The sequence below is a fragment of the Oryctolagus cuniculus genome, chromosome 10 (genome assembly GCF_964237555.1).
Source record: "Oryctolagus cuniculus chromosome 10, mOryCun1.1, whole genome shotgun sequence".
In the NCBI taxonomy this organism is placed as follows: Eukaryota; Metazoa; Chordata; class Mammalia; order Lagomorpha; family Leporidae; genus Oryctolagus; species Oryctolagus cuniculus.
Window position 1 is genome coordinate 14,753,128 of NC_091441.1, and position 16,460 is coordinate 14,769,587.

The 16,460-nt window shown below is 37.4% G+C and overlaps 1 protein-coding gene across 2 annotated transcripts; it reads right to left on the bottom strand.

Moving 5' to 3' along the window:
* Positions 1 to 387: 387 nt before the first annotated feature.
* On the bottom strand, positions 388 to 15,857 carry SERPINB2 (serpin family B member 2). 2 transcript variants are annotated; one of them, XM_008261378.4, is made up of 8 exons: positions 15,728 to 15,857; positions 11,901 to 12,077; positions 7,845 to 7,964; positions 6,838 to 6,966; positions 6,226 to 6,343; positions 2,746 to 2,888; positions 1,619 to 1,783; positions 388 to 1,347 (listed from the first exon to the last, which is right to left on the bottom strand). In XM_008261378.4, exons 2-8 carry the CDS (start codon positions 12,066 to 12,068, stop codon positions 937 to 939), a joined length of 1,254 nt encoding a protein of 417 aa, XP_008259600.3. In that variant the 5' UTR covers positions 12,069 to 12,077; positions 15,728 to 15,857; the 3' UTR covers positions 388 to 936.
* Positions 15,858 to 16,460: the final 603 nt, after the last annotated feature.

A 16,460-nucleotide genomic window follows, 5' to 3' on the forward strand; every position in this document is an offset into this window, starting at 1 on the left:
ACCTTTAACAGGAACCAGCTTAAGTTTCCCCTCCTGTCCTTGTACCCAGTCCATCTCTGCTTCTCTGAATTCTCAGATCAATGGCTACAACCTTGTTTCTGTGTCTGGACCAATGAACTTGGAAGTTTGGAAACTGGTTTCTCCAAAGAACTGTGACCTCAACTGTTCTGAATTACTAGGCCTTTGACTATTTTGGAAAAAAAGCTCCAGCCCGTTTTTCTCACAAGCCCATCCCATTCAACCTCAACACTGGATCTTCTGGTAAGAGGGGTAGTTGTCCTCTTGGCTCCTTTATTCTGTCTTGTTTTTTGGGAAGGGAGTTGCCACAAATGGTCTATGACGTGAAACTCCTGGGAATCAAAATATAACAGGTCTTATGACCAACAGTTTTATGGAAACATGTTCATTTATTGTATATTTGTAATTTTACATGAGTTACAAAAACAATATGTAATGCTAGTAATGGACATAACATATTTGCATGTTGTTCAAGCCCTTTCTTCAAGATATTTATTACAGAGGGTATGGAGAAACACCTACTTGTTCATTACAAAAACAAATAAATGTATTTCTTTAGAGAGAAAATTAACTGATCACTTGCTTGTGTAACTATTAGTTACATTGAATAGGTAGTTAATAATTTTAAAAACCCATTATTATATAAAATAATAAATAACAAAAGAAAAGTTAATGCTATAAAATAAAGGAAGAGTAAGAAAGAATAAAATGGACATCATCTTATTCAGGGGGTCAAATGATTAGTAGAGGAATCATATTATGGTTGACAGGTGTCTATTTTTGCTTTTATATTTAGTATGTTGAAATTTTTTCAGAAAAACAGAAACATAGAAAAAGTCTCTAAATTTTTGGCACTTGAGATAGCAATTCTGAGGCTTATAGCTCATGCTACAAAATACCGTGTAGAAATGGAGGCTTTCAATTTGAGGGTGAGGAGAATCTGCCCAAAAACAGGATGCTCTTGGCTACTTTGTGCGTGATCAGGAAAAGGAAAGGATGATCTGCCACAAACTGAGGGCCCCCATGACCAGTTCTCCCTGTCATAGTGCCCCCAGTGCCAGCAGTGGCTTCAGTGCCCTCCTCATTAACATCCACTGTTGCTTGATGGAACACTTCAGAGAGAAACAGATCATCTTTTTCCGACATTCCTTGGAAATTGGCCTGGCCCTTGTTGAAGGCATCCTCCATGCCCATGCTTCTCAGAATGGATTTGAGTTCATAACGCTCTTCTAATTTGAACTGGGGGAGATATACTTCAACATCATCTTCAGCCATTGTGTCTTTGCTGGTCCATTTTTGCAGTTTGTCATAGGTGATTGCACTTTCCAACTGCAAAGCAAAGCAAAAGTCAAAGTTGGTGTTAGAAATCTAATGTTAAAAATCATAGACTTTATTGTGGGTAATATAAAAATTTAATAGAGTGGCCAAATTTTTGCAAGAAGTTAACATGTATGATGTATCCTTAATGAAATTTTGAGATATGCCACATTTACTATTCACTGAATAACATTTCTGTAGGAAAGCATAGAGTATTTTCTAGGATGTAGATGTTCATCTCTTGAATGATATGTTTGAAACAGTTGAAGTGGGAATGCCTTACCAGCTCCAACCCAGTGCTAGCATCAGCAAATTCGTCTGGAAGCAACAGGAACATGCTGACATTTCCAGCATATGGGAGCTCAAGAATCTGAGCCTTTAGGTCTTGTATGTATCCAATGTTCAGCTTTTCACGCAAGTACATCATTTGTACAGGTTTTCTCTCAGTCTGAAATCATTAAAAAGTAAAATATGAAAGTCAAGTCTAAGATGTCAAGAGATTTGCAATGGGGCCAGCTCTGTGATACAGCGGGCTAAGCCTCCTCCTGCAGCAGGAGCAACCCATTTGGCTGCTGGTTCCAGTCCCAGCTGCTCCACTTCTGATCTAGCTACTGGCTAATGCACCTGGGAAGGCAGCAGAAAATGGCCCAAGTGTTTGAGCCCCTGCCACTTATGAGGGAAGACCCAGATGAGGCACTTGGTTTGCTCCTGGCTTTGGCTTGGCCCAGACCTGGCTGTTGTGAACATTTCGGAAGTGACCCAGCAAATGGAAGTTTCTCTCTCTCTCTCTCTCTCTCTCTCTCTACCTTTCAAATAAACAGGTAAATCTTTTTTAAAAGAGAGATATTTATAACTATACAATAAAATAATAGATTCAGAATTGGTGTTGAAGAAATGTATTTTTTAAATCAACAAATTAAATTATTTGTATACCCTTATAGAGGGTACTCTGTCTTAATAGCTTTTTCAAGCTTATATCCTTTGTTTAGTAACACACCACAATAACAAGAACAACACAAAAACATTTGTTCAGTACCAGTCATGGGCCAAGAGCTTATAAATCTCACTGAATGCTTGCAAGAAATTTTTGAATTGGACATTAGCTTAGTTTTGTAGAAAAGACATGGAATGCATGGAAGATAAGTTAGGTCTTAGCAGATAAGTGATATATCCAATATTTGAGTCCAGGCACCCATCAATATAAAGCCTGTGGTCTTCAGCTCTACTCACACAGCCTCTTGGGAAATCACTGACTGCTACTTGGTAGCTTGAAAGTCAATGCCTAGCACATATAACTTGTGACCTAGCAAGTCATCTGGAAGTATCAGTAAATGAGCTCTAATTTTTTGTTCCCATCTTGTCTAAGGTCCTAAAATATATATTTAGACAATGCATCTTCTTTTCTCATACCAAGTTCACACGGAAAGGATAAAGCCCATTCAGCTTCTTCTCAAAGGGAGTTTTCCACTTTCCTTTGAAGTAAACAGCATTCACCAGGACCATCCTGGTCTCTCCATCTATAGAACCTTCAGGTAACAGATTTGGGATTTTGCCTGCAGAAAACATAGCATCGACTGAGATTTCACATTCACAAACTATGAAGTTATGACAACTTGGATCTTTCCATTAAGCTTCATACTCGATGTCCACATTTGTCAAACCCTGCAGGGATGATGATCTTCAAGATCAAGTTTTTCTCTAGATATAGAGCTTAAGTAAAATGGGAACGCATTTCTCAGGTTTGCAAAATTCAAGAGAAAATGAATAAAGCTTTAAATTTAGGATATCAAATTGGGAAGGGAGATTTTCATTTCCTTTCTGTACTGCTTTCTCAAAGTTTTGCTGTGGTATGAACGTTATTTGAGCAGAAGGAAATGAAAGTCTCTTAAGGAGTGTAACGGTACATCACTTAGTTGTCCTAATATAGCTCATACAATCTGTGGATTTAACCAATTTTTTCATCCAAAATGAATAAAGTCATCAAAATCTAAATTCTGTAAATCTTTCTTAGGTGTAGGCTAAACCTAAATTAGGAGCCAAGAAGATATAAAGGATAATAAGGGAATAATTATTTCAATGTGCCCAAAACACTGGAAGAAACACTCAAAGTCAATTGTGAAACAGTGTGTGGTAAGTTCTATAATTGAGCCAAATAATGCAATTAACAGTAACAATACAGAGAAGAAAGTAAAGGAGTGATCCAGGGTATGTTCTTAGAAATGATGACATCTGAGTGTAATCATTTAAAAGGAAAATTTTTAGAATCAGTCCATTTATGGTGAGTACCTGCTCTGCAATGTTCCAGCCACCAAAATGCATTGCGTTATTTGATCCTCACAACTACTCAATTAGGAGGATATTATTAGTCTCCTTTTACACAAAAAGGACACCTAATGAAAGAGGTCTGCAAATTCCCCATGGTTACAATGCTCGTTAACTGGTAAAGATTCTGAATCCACAGTCTACAACTTTTTCATTCTGCTGACATACATTGGACTGCTGTAAAATCATCACTGTGTTCTCAGTTTCAATATATCCACTTGAAAGATAAATTCATTATATTCCTTGAGCAATTTAAATTCTTTGTTAGTATTGAATTCTACTAATGTTTTATTTAATTTTGTTGTGCACACTACTATTTTGTCATACATGATAAAATAGAAAATTCTCTCAAATTATTACAAAGTTGATTTTAAAAAATCATTCCAAAAACTGCTAAGCTTTTGGGCAATGAAGCTGGTTGATTTACAGCCATTCAACACTATGTTTAAGAAAAACACAATTCACATTGTTCTTTAAAGGAAACAAAGCTCTCAAGTGTATTTTTAATTTTCTTTCCTGCTTTCACTTCACTTATGTTTATTTAATATTCACTTTTCCTGCTTTCTCTGTTTCAGTGATTTGGAAATATTTTAGATTAGTAATTTAACAACCCTTAATGGAAATGAAAAATCAAAATCAACTACTTTTAGATAAACAAAAACATTTTTTATCATTCCAAAAACCTTAGTTTCTATTTATTTGCTACTGTGAAAACAAAAGACATGGAATTAAGATACTGAACTATTTCTTGAAATATTGTGTTATGCATAAATGTCAAATGGAAGCACTTATTTCTCATTGTTATCAAAATATTTAAACATGTAATTGAAAAATTCTGGAGTTAGACTATGGATCAGAAGAAGAGGTAACCACAGTCAGTGACTGAAAAGTGGGAATCTTGCCTGAGCCAACTAACCTCTTGGGGGTGAAGAGTCCATAGTAATAACATGGTTAGGTTGGACAGATGTTGTCTAAGGATGCTTTCAACCATAACAGCTTATAAATTTTGCATCCAAATAACAACAATTTTACATCCAAAATAACATATTCCCCCCAACCTTTAGATACTAATTTCATGTAATTATCCAACATTTCTTTCAGAAACATGAAGGATTTAAATTGTTAACAAAGGTCAGTGTTACCATCTGTGGGAACATAGAAGTGTGGCATACTGGCTCAACATACAGCATAATGGCTTGATCCTATGTCTGGGTGGAAAGGCAAAACAAACTAAAATAATTTTATAATAGTTTTCTATGTATGATAAACATGAACATGAGTCATGAAACTTAAGAAGTAACAGACGAATGGAAAAGAGAAATTATCAGGAAGTGAGTGGTTGGGAGACACTTCTAGGAAGAGGTGGGACTTTGATTGCTGCATAAATTAAATCCTGTAGTATTAGAGGTAGCAATGAGTATGTTGCATTTGTGGGAGTCCAAGGATCCTGCTGTAAAGTGCAGTCTTCCAGATTATTGAGAACATCAAAAGTTGAGGTGAAGCATGAGAATTTCTCTTGAGGACAATAGGACGTCGCTGAGTCTTGTTTTTAGGGTGAGAATGGCATAACAAACCAGCTACTTCACCTTTTTGGTCACCACCTTCTTAGACCAAACTCCATTAACCTAATCAAAAGATCAGTTCTTTCATTTATGGACCTTTGCATATCCTGCATACCCGGTCTGTAACACCTTCCCCAGGTACCATGGATGGCTTCTGCCCAGACAGTTTCAGTTCACCTTCCCAATCAAAACTCAAGCATTTTAAAAATTCTAGTCAAATACTTTTTTTATGTGTTCCAATGTAATACCTTGAACTGCCCCATGAAAGCACTTATCACTATGTAACAACTGCAAATTTCATTGAATGTCTTCCCAAGATGGAAAATTCTATGGTGGTAAGGGATTCCATTTATGTTTTCATCTCCACTACAGTGCCTGGGACATGGCTCAAGGTGGATGAATATTTGGTAACTGATGAATGAGTTCAACAAGAATGGATGAGTTCAACAAGAATGGATGGATCATTTAATTAAATTAAATGTGAAAATATGAAGGGAGGCAAGAACCTATGAAAAAATTAAGGGCATGAGTTAAAATGGTAGAAGAGGCTTAGAAAATCAAGGACAGATGAAGAGACAAAACAAAATACAATGTATTAACTTTGAATGGTGAAAGAGAAGAAAGAATTAGAATATTTTATGGTACTTTCCTCCTGCATTGCAAATTGCACATTTGCTCATCTTGGGCTCAAGCATGTTTTTCTTTCTATTGCTCCACAGTGGACATAGAGTCACAATTATTTCCTACATTTTGAAACATCTACCTTTCATATTCTTTTTGAAGGTAATACACAATATCAAAATATTTAAGTCCAGCGCATGCATTTTCTGTTAGTGAACCTTGGTTATTTTTTTCTCAATTAAAACACCACTCAGATAAATGAAAATAAACTTACATTAACAAAACTAAAGTTTAATAAATCATAAGGGAGTAATGGCCTAGTTCAAGGATTGTTTTAAAAGATCAGTTTTCTAAGTGGAAAGAAGGGAAGATTTAATGATTTTACCTTTGGTTTGAGTGTTGACCCAGGAATTAATTTTTTTTCTGGCTTCTTCTGCACATTCCAAGAAGTCTACTGCCTGGGGTTCTGTGGAGTAGTATTTCTTAGAAAGTTTCATGTATTCCTTTAAAGCAAGAGAGCGCCAAATGTTACAAAGAACAGATTGCAAACAAGCTATAGTGTAACTGCAAATTATGGGCTGCCCTTAAAGACTGGAGGCCTGTGGTAGGGGTTGGAGTTGGGTAGGGGTGCTGAAGGAGGAAATAGTAGAGATTACACGTTCTCCATCAACTTCCTTCCCCACACTCCAGCCCCAATTCCATCTGCCTTCTCGTATTCTTTGCATTACAGACCCTAAATTAGAGAAATTTGGCTTAGGGGATAGAAGTGCTGGAAGGCAGTTTGTTGTCCAGATTTCTAACTCTATAACTGAGACATTTATACTAGGAAGTGAACAACATACAGAAAGAACAAAAGGGACACTAGTTAGGGGAGGGCCGGCCTTGGGAAACCTGTATCAGATTCTGACTTTACTTGTACAAACTGTACAGAATTATTTTGTAAATGGCCTGATTGCTGGTTTGGGGTGCAGCCATTTCAATTACAGGTGCCACTTACGTCCTTGAACCTCGCAGACTTCTCTCCAAACAGCTTGTTGGCACTTTCCAATAGATAATCCCCTGTGGATTTGTTGATTGCAGAGCTCAGAGAGTTGAAGGAGGAATGGATTGTGTCTCTGACTTGTGCCTTAAATAGAAGGAAAGAATTATCTTTTTATGATGAAGAACTACTAAAAAAGATATTTCTTAAGCAATGACATATTTCTTCAACATAACAATAAATGCTGTATTAATGCATGCTTTTTTCTGGTTCCCTAGAAAAACCTTTGAGAAAGTGATCTTGATAAGGATGTGGAGAATTATAACTAACAATATAAGTTTTAATTTGTTCCAAATTTTACGTGTCTGTGCACTGTATTTAGCCAGGAAGTAGACAACAGTCCTAGAAGAAAGGTAAGTTCTTCTATAGTTCCTTAATTTAAGGTAACTAAGTAATTTTAGCTTATTTATAAGTTTAATAAGTATTAAGGATCTAATGTACAGGGGAGAGGATTATGGATTAAAATTCCATATTGTTTATTTGAAATTTTCAAGGAGAGTATATTTTGTGTCCTTACCACCACCTCCCATGACCAAATAACTAGTTGTGGTCATGAAGTGTTAATTAATGTTCATTAATTAATGTTAATTAGTGTTAATTAATGTTCATTCCTCAATTATTTGTCACTTCATAACCTCTCAACTTTGGAAATCCTCATCCATGAATGTGTGACCTAGGGGTGTCTGCCATGGTTTTAGAATACATTTACCCAACTAACATCAGAGGGGCGTGATAGAATTTAGGATTAGCCTTGGCCTCAAGTCATGTAGTCCAGATTCCCCTGGCTCTTCCGTCTGTTAGCGGTATGACCTTAGGATATTTACTTAATGACACAGAATCGTAGTTTTCTTTCTGTGAATGGGAAAGTGGTACTAGGTTCCTTTCCAGTCTAACACTGTGGTATTTAAGACAAGAGGATTCTAGAAATGACTTTTAAAATAAATGTGAAGAAATGAGTCAAATACCTGCAAAATAGCACTGGGATAAGGACCCTTCTGGACCTGCTGCGTGAATTCACAACCAGCAAAGTTCTCTGGGGTCGCTGGGGTGACATCACGACCTCCAACTTGCTTAAACTGAAGCACCTGTAGTGGGAATGAGAGAGAATGATTGCACTTTCCTGCTGAATTACGTAACATTTAAGACCAATGGCTGTCAAATACCTCTAAGTAGACCTTTAACTAGTGCCCCACATTAATTCCCTTTACAAGAACCTTCAAGAAGTATTTTCATACCAATTCATATCAGTAATTTTAGAAAGCATTTTAATGTTATGAGATGATTTATAACTCATTCCCTAAATTATCTTTTAGTCCATGTATCATCTTGAAACAATACTATTATTTTGAAAAAAAACAAAAGCAATAAGGTCAAGTCAGAACCTTCTAGATCTCTGTCTTTTCAGCAGGCTTATATACAAAATACATTTCCAGCCTATCTAAAACTATCAGCCAAAGTCAACTTAAGCATAAAATTTGGTCACTTTATATGCACAAGACTAGCCTAAAATATTTACACATGCCGTATTCACACAAAGAAATCAATGTCCATTTGTAGGAACAGATTACAGGGGAGAAGTGATCAAAACATGAATCTCTACTCAAACGTGGGCAGTTCCAGACAACACAGTGAAGCAGGTGGAAAGACTGCCCCTGGGAAGCTGCCTCAGTCTCATCCCCCAATTCACACACACCAAGCATTGTTGCCTGCTGGACACTGCCACATCCACTCCACCCAGATATTTGCGGAATCCAGGGGGCACTGCAGAACCCTCCTCGGGGCCAAGGGTAAGGAGGGAATGATTTAAGTCAGTTGGTGTTAGGGCCTGCTAAGGCAGAGGCAGTCTTGGCCAGTCAGTTGGTGGTTTCTGGTCTGAAGGGAAAGGGTTGGGATTTGTGAGGCTTTTCCCTGCTCTTCAAGGCATACATCAAGAATCAGCCCTTAAGGCATGCGGATCTGGCTGAAGAGCCCATGAGAGTATTTCAGGCATGGAAAGCAAAGACACTCTGGCAAAAAAAATAAAATTAAATTAAATTAAATTTAAAAAATGACCTAAATGAAAGATCTCTGTGAGTGAGATCCCACTAGAAAGAACGGGCCATCAAAGAAGGAGGTACCTTTCTCTGAAGGGAGGAGAGAACTTCCACTTTGACTATGGCGTTGTCTAAATATGATCAGAGTTGGCGAACTCAAGAGGCTTCCATAGCCTTGGCAGCTCATGACAAGACCCTCGGGTGATTACTGACGTCGTAAATAAGAGTGTTTATTGTTAAATCAACAACAGGAGTGCACTTACTCCCCAGGTAGGATCTCTGTCCTTAATGTGTTCTATTATGTGAATTAACAGTATAACTAGTACTCAAACAGTACTTTATACTTTGTGTTTCTGTGTGGGTGCAAACTGTTGAAATCTTTATTTAGTATATACTAAGTTGATCTTCTGTATATAAAGATAAATGAAAGTGAATCTTGATGAAGAATGGGATAGGAGAGGGAGTGGGAGATGGGATGGTTTTGAGTTGGAGGGTGGTTATAGGGGGAAAACCGATATAATCCAAAAGTTGTATTTTGGAAATTTGTATTTATTTAATATAAAAGTTAAAAAAAAAAACAAAGTAAAAAAAAAGAATCCTGCCTAATACTCTATGAAACGAAGTGGTTCCACTCTGCTCACATACAAGCAAAGAATATTTTCTATAAAACTTCTCTGTTTTTCCTCCCTTCCTAGAAAACTGACCCTTAAGTCAGCACCCCAGGACTGACTCCATTGCAAAAACTCCTTTGGGAAAGTGTCTCTGCAAGAATGGAGAAGTTGAGGGGACCCTGGGCCATGCTGAGGCCACAGAGAAAATAGCAAGGCAGGCAGGGACAATGTCCAAACCAAAAAATATATATCAACAGCAACAACAAAAGCTAGCAAAAGTATTCCTTGCCAGCACACTAATTTCATATGCCCTGTGCTCTCTAGGACCGTATGCCTTCTGTTTAGTCCTTTCTTTCACCACAACTACACTTAAACTGCTTCTCACAGCTACACCAATTCCCAACCACGTGCCCCTTCTGGTCCAAATTTCCTGATCTGTGAAATGAGTATAATAGTCATAGCACCTACATCAAAGGATTCCGTATTATGCAAGTAAACTATTCAAAGGTTCTCATAAAGGTGGCCACTAGTAAGTGCTTTACACGCTATCTCTGATCTTCACAGCCATCTGGAAATTTCTGAATTTTTATTTGCCTTTTATAGATGAGAACACTGAGGCTCAGGGGATTTGTATACCTTCATCCACATGCTTAGTAAGCGGCACGGCCATGACTCAAACACAGAAGGGTCTGTACCCAATGCCCATGCATCTTCCTCCCATCCAAGAAACTTCTCTTTATCTTTAGTTGGAAAGCAATCAAATTCATATTTGAAATGTAAAATGTGTATATAGTCCTAAGGAGTTCAAGCCCTTTCTGGAAACAGAGATCAGTCTTGTGTCCAGAGTAATCAGTAAATTAATTTGTCTATGGTATAAAAATCAAAGTCTTTACTTTAATAACACATAGCACTTCCTTTAGCATTTGCCTCAAAATTCATTGCTCTGGTTCCTTTAAAAAATTAAGACTCACATGTTTCCTAAAGTTTTCAATGCAGCTCACTACATTTTTTTTTTAAGACAGAGAAGATAAAGGGGAAGGAATGTTGCAAAAGACTGCTGGTATCAGGGTTGAGCAATTGAGTTTTGCTGTAAGCTTCAGTGTTCAAACAGGCACCAGCACACAGTGTAATTCATCCATCCCTGTCCTCCTGCAGTGAGATTGGCCAACATTCTCTCTTCGAAACTTCAGAACTCAAAGAAGGCCAACCTTAAATGGTCACTATGTCTCTAGGAAGGTCAGATTTATACTCAGATAAAATTCTCATGGGAAACGGAAAAAGCCAGCGGCATTTTGGTGTGACTGAAAGCACACTACAGCTTTGTTCTTAAAGCATTCGATTTTAGTGTGTGTATGTATGGGTATGTGAAGGAATTTTAATTACATGATGACCATGTCTAGGTCATTGACCTAAGAAACTGCAGGATAATGATAATTTTACAGGTGCAAAAAGAATCTCTGAGGAATATTGCAGTGTGCAATTGCAGAATTTCAACCCAATTTCAAGCCCCTAGTGGAAAGAGCACCCTAAATGAAGCTCTCCAAAGTAGGAAAGATGGAAGGAAGGAAGGAAGGAAGGAAGGAAGGAAGGAAGGAAGGAAGGAAGGAAGGAAGGGAGGGAGGGAGGGAGGGAGGGAGGGAGGAAGGAAGGAAGGAAGAGAGAGAGTCAGTGAGGGGAGGAGACCTGGATGCAGAAATACCTCAAATGCTACCCTGCACCCTGTCCAGCTTGATTCTGAAGACTGGCCACACATAATGCTGGGCCCCACCTTGTGGATGTGACCTTACATGCTTGATGGATAGAGGTTCTCTAAAGTGGTATCTAGTCGTGTATCTCTGAATATGGTAACCACAGTTCTAGTACATTGTTTCTCCTTGTCACCCTCTCTAAAACCATTAGGGAAAATTCTTTATATGGATGGGAAACAAACACAACAGGTGGCAGAATGATGGAGAGTCTGAGTTAGGAGGTAAGAAATGGTGCTGACTTCATCACACTTGCCACTGTTCTCATCTATAAAATGACATTTGTCTTAAAACCAAAAGAGATAATGTGATGCAGAACACTAACTTTGGGAAGTTTGAACATTATGGATGAGTATATTATTAAAATATAAGAAGATGTCATTGCAATTAATTCTACCCTTTCAGGAGAATACACTCCAATGTGTCTTCTGTGATCTACAATTGAGTGTTTTCATGGTGGCTGTTTTGCAAATTTGAGTCTAAGAAATCCATGTTAAAACAGTTTGTGTCTTATTAGCATGTGATGATCACTACCTTCTTATAGTTAACACAAGCTGGACATAAAACAAAAGGAATTCCACAATTCCATTCCAAAATCATCTGTCCTAACGTTGAGAATAACACAGACTTGCCTTGGCCATCTGGTCTTCAGTGCTGCCCCTGGAACCCAAGTAGACCATGGCCATGGTGGATGAGATACTCCATGGAGAGAAGAAGAGGTTCTGGGTGTGGTTTGCTTTTGCCAGATGCTTGAAGAAATTGAGGGCAAAAATTGTGTTCGCAACATAAAGATCTTCCATTGTATCAACCTAGAGGGAAAGCAATAAAAGAAATCTTGGATGAGTTCAGTAGAGTAGGACAAGCTATACTCTGCCCAGGTAGGGTTTCCTTCCCTGTTCTCCCCATGGAACAAAGAAAGCAGGGACAGCTTCATGCTCCTGAGACCTGTTCAGTCACAAAGCTCTCAGGCTTGAATTTGAAATTCTCAATATTTTAAACAATATTTTAACAAGGGCTTCCATGTTTTCGTTTTGCATGCTGTAAATCACATAGCCAATCCTGAGGTATAGAGATAAGTTCAATGATAAGCATTGACACTTTATGTCACTGCAAATATGAAAATGGCAACAGCACTAACAATAGTGTTTATTGAGTTCTTATTGTCTAACGGTTGCTGACATAAACACTTTAGCTTTACTAACCATTTTATATTCACTAAACCCAGTGAGTAAGGCACTGCTATCTCTGTTTTACAAAGGAAGAGACAGTTGTATAGAAAGATTCAAGAAAGAGATCATTGCCACTCAGCTGTAAGGTGTAGGAGTAGGAACTGAAGACAGGTAAGCAGCCTCTGGGGTCAGGCTTGCAATCTCTTGCTGCACCCGTAACTACACTGCAAACACCCACATATAGTATAATCCCACACACACACAGGAAAGCGCACACTAATTCACTTATTCAGATGTGTGCCACATGCATGCCTATTCTTGTCAGCTCCAGGTGAGACAAACAATCTTTTCAGCTCTCTACTTATAGAAGTCACTCAGACTCATTGTTTCAGGGTTGGTACTTTCGCTCAGCCTCTACTCATGCCTTTTCCATACCACAAATACCACAGACTTGCTACATACAAAGTACTTCCTGTGCTAGTGAATTCATTCATGGGAATACTGGAAGGGATTCTTTCTCTGACACAATCCCCAGTGGGGAAATCAATTCCAGGCAAGAACACAAAGATAATCTAAGGTAGATGAAACATACATGTATACCCAGTTTATCAACCTCCAGAAAATAAATGACAGACATGTCTACCACAACCAAAGGCTATGTATAAAGGTGAATCTTTGGACACACTCAAGGTGTGTGTGCGTGTGTCTGTCCTCATGGTACTGGCAAATGATCATTTTTCCAACTGTTTTGCCTTCCTCATGGCTTAAAACACACCCTATAATTATAAAAGTACACCAAACAACACTGACAGTCATCCCTCTGTGACAATGGTTTCCAGAATGGGGGAAGAGCTGGGAAAGTTGTCTGGTTGCCTACAGTGGCCTCATACAGTAGACCTTGTTTCTCGACCATGTGGGTGTCTTGTGTAAACCCTTACTTCTTAAAATACTTTTCTTAAGGAAGTTATTGGAATTTGTATCAAAATTTCTCATTTGAAACACAACTCAACTGAATTCTATCAAGACAATAATAGTAAATTGAATAAAATGCATTCCTGCAACTCTCACCTCCTTTTTGCCCTCATTTAATCTTTGTAGGAACAGTGCAAAGGAGGTATGATTATCTCTATTTTATAGATAATATTCTGATGCACCTAAGTGTTAAATAACTTATACAAGGTCACACAGCTCCTATGTATAGTACAGGCATTCAAGCTCACATCACATTTTGGAAGCCCACTTTTTCCCACGTCCCTACACTTGCTTGTGTATATCCTCACTACAGTATGTAAGAATTTGAGCAAGTTACAGCTTCAGAAATGTCAGAAAGGGGAAATACAAGAGGACAGTAGCCAGTAAGTAATGCTGTAATAGGCTTATTAAGTTAAAAACAAGTTACTGGTTTTTTTTTTTTCTTCCTGACTTCATCAGAGAAACTAGATTCATTAAGGTAGTTCAGAAACTCCTTTCTTCTACCAACTTAAAATTGTTTTTATAAATAGACTTGTTGTATAGGTTTTAAAAATATATTGTCTCAGTACTATTTGGAAACAAGCTAAAGGGTATAAAATATTTCTCTATACTTGTGTGAAAATATAAGTCAGAAAAGTAAATTGAAACTTCTGCATCTAATTCTTTCTAATAATCTGCATTGTCAGTCACTTTGACATGACAAAATTTAAATGTCAACACAAATTATTAGAAGGGCTTTTTAAAGTTAGGGTTTCAGGTAACTTGAAAAAGAAAAAAAATTCAAGTTAAACAATGAAATTGTCCCACATGAACTTACTTCTTTTAAAAATAGTCTGAATTTATTTTTTTAAATGAAGTACTATTAATCACACTTAACATAAAAATGGCATTTGGTGCCTCTAGCGCAGTTAAAAGTTCCTTTCAATACCTTTGTTTAATTTGCATAATGATTTTTCCAGTAAACTTGGTAATTCCTATTAGATGAATGAAAACACGAAGCTGGAGATGGCACTGCTATCTTAGTTAACTAGTTAGTCTCAGAACCTAGGCTGGATCCTAGCCTTCAACACCAAGTCTAGTGCTTTTTCTACCAACTTTTCAAACAAAGTATGAGATGTTCACAATTTTAGAAAGCTATGAAGGTACTTTCTGACCATTAGACAAGTCCATGCCTTGTGTTTGGATAAGAATCTGTCAAAACAATGGGAAACTGAAGTCAGGGGATGACGTCAAATAATTGTCAGATCAGATACACATTTGTTGTGAATTCCTTAACATGATAGTAAGTTACACAATTTCAGCATGTCCCTAATTGATGTATAACACTTTAATATCCTTGAGATAAATGAATAGAAAACATAGGCGGGGCTAGGCTTCTGATGTGGTATTGGTTCCTGCAATACAAGTTGACGAATGCAATACTGAAACTTGGCACAGGCAATGAAACACTGGGGAGGTGCCACTGGGCACACAACCACAGTCCATCTTCTCACTGTCCCTGGTTCTTAGATTGGGGCTTACTGTCACATTTAAAGCAATTCCATTTCTGTAACTACACAGTGCAAATATCTTGAAATTGATCACAAAAATCAGCAAGAACAAAGATGAAACAATAGTTTCAAAGAAACTCATTAAAAACTGCCACAATTTTCTCCACAAAGTTAAAAGCAGTTTCTTTTAGTTGCTGACACACATAATGATTAAGTGTCTCTATACAGCACATTAAAATCACTTACTGAGCTGTACTTCAGTCAGTTCAAGCAGAAGTGAAGCTGATTTTCCTCTCATTAAACTGACCCATTATCCAACTGAATACATGAATGCATTCTTGTACTCGATTGACTCAACCCAAGTTTGCTTCCTAATTTATGCAGTTTCTGGTTGTTCATTTTAAATGACAATTGAGATTTTTTTCCTTTTATTTATAGAAAAATTATAAGTTACTTTAAATTGCTTAAATGGAAATATTTTAATTTATGTAACTATCTCCACGAAATTCAGTGTCAGAATGGCAACTAAGATTATGTATATTCTAACATTTTTGTAACACCGACACCTTGAATGAACACACATTTTGGCTTGGTTAATGGCATAGAAGTATTTGCTCACTTCTGAGATTCTCAATTACATTTTACCACACATTTAGTTTTACCTCGAACTAAAATATTTGCAGTAAACTACTAAACAAGAAAACACCATTCAAGTTCTACTAACCCCCTACAAACACCTCACGTCTTAATTTTCTATATAATGTTAATACCAGCATGAAAGAAGAACAAAAAATAAAGCCACATTTTCCATAGAGATGGCTGAAATACCTTGTGATTCTCTGGGTTGCTGTCTGACTGGAAATGCTCCTCTGAGAGTTGTTACAGCCCTGACATGGTAATGACTGCTTTTATAACACTGTGCCCCTCCCACACAGCACTTTTTTCTCTCTCTTTTTAATCTGTATCCTTTGAGTGATTCAACAGTTTACTCAGAAGGACATCATTAGAGTAGAAATGATTGTCTGTAAAGGCACAGTTTGGGAAATACACTGGGCAGATGACTTCACCTAGAAACTTGAGAATTTGGAAATGAGATCTACACATGCTTGTCAAAATGAACTAAAACCTATCAGCCCCAGTCTCAAGTCTTCCTGCTCCAACTGCATTCAATGATAGTATCAGATTCCAGCATGGTCCTTGTACCTGTGCACAACCGCAGCCCCTGGGCTGAAGGGAACTTATAAAGCCAATGAGTTAAACTCTGGTTCCTCTTCATATCTTGTAAATCTTTTGCCTTTTAAAGACAATGAGAGCCTTCTTGTTTTGAAGCATGCAGATCCAAGTGACCCTTTGGGCATGGGAATGAAATGAAATCCACTGTTTCTGTTTCTTACAAATTCTCTATTTCAAAATATCCTATATTTTCTCTAGTTATAATATCCTAAGCAATTCTGGGTTCCATCTTAATCTCCTGTCAAAAACCACAACGGAAGAGTTTCTCATTTGCCCTGATTAGAACATAGATCCTATCTCAAACGGTACTAATTCACTTTTTACTTTA

Excerpts from the sequence above, each read along its gene's own strand:
- SERPINB2 (XM_008261378.4), bottom strand. The coding sequence starts at position 12,068 with ATGGAAGATCTTTATGTTGCGAACACAATTTTTGCCCTCAATTTCTTC. Across the intron at positions 6,344-6,837 it reads AGTCTGCGAGGTTCAAGGAC|GAATACATGAAACTTTCTAA; the intron begins GTAAGTGGCACC and ends CTTGCTTTAAAG. Across the intron at positions 1,784-2,745 it reads ATCCTTTCCGTGTGAACTTG|ACTGAGAGAAAACCTGTACA; the intron begins GTATGAGAAAAG and ends TAATGATTTCAG.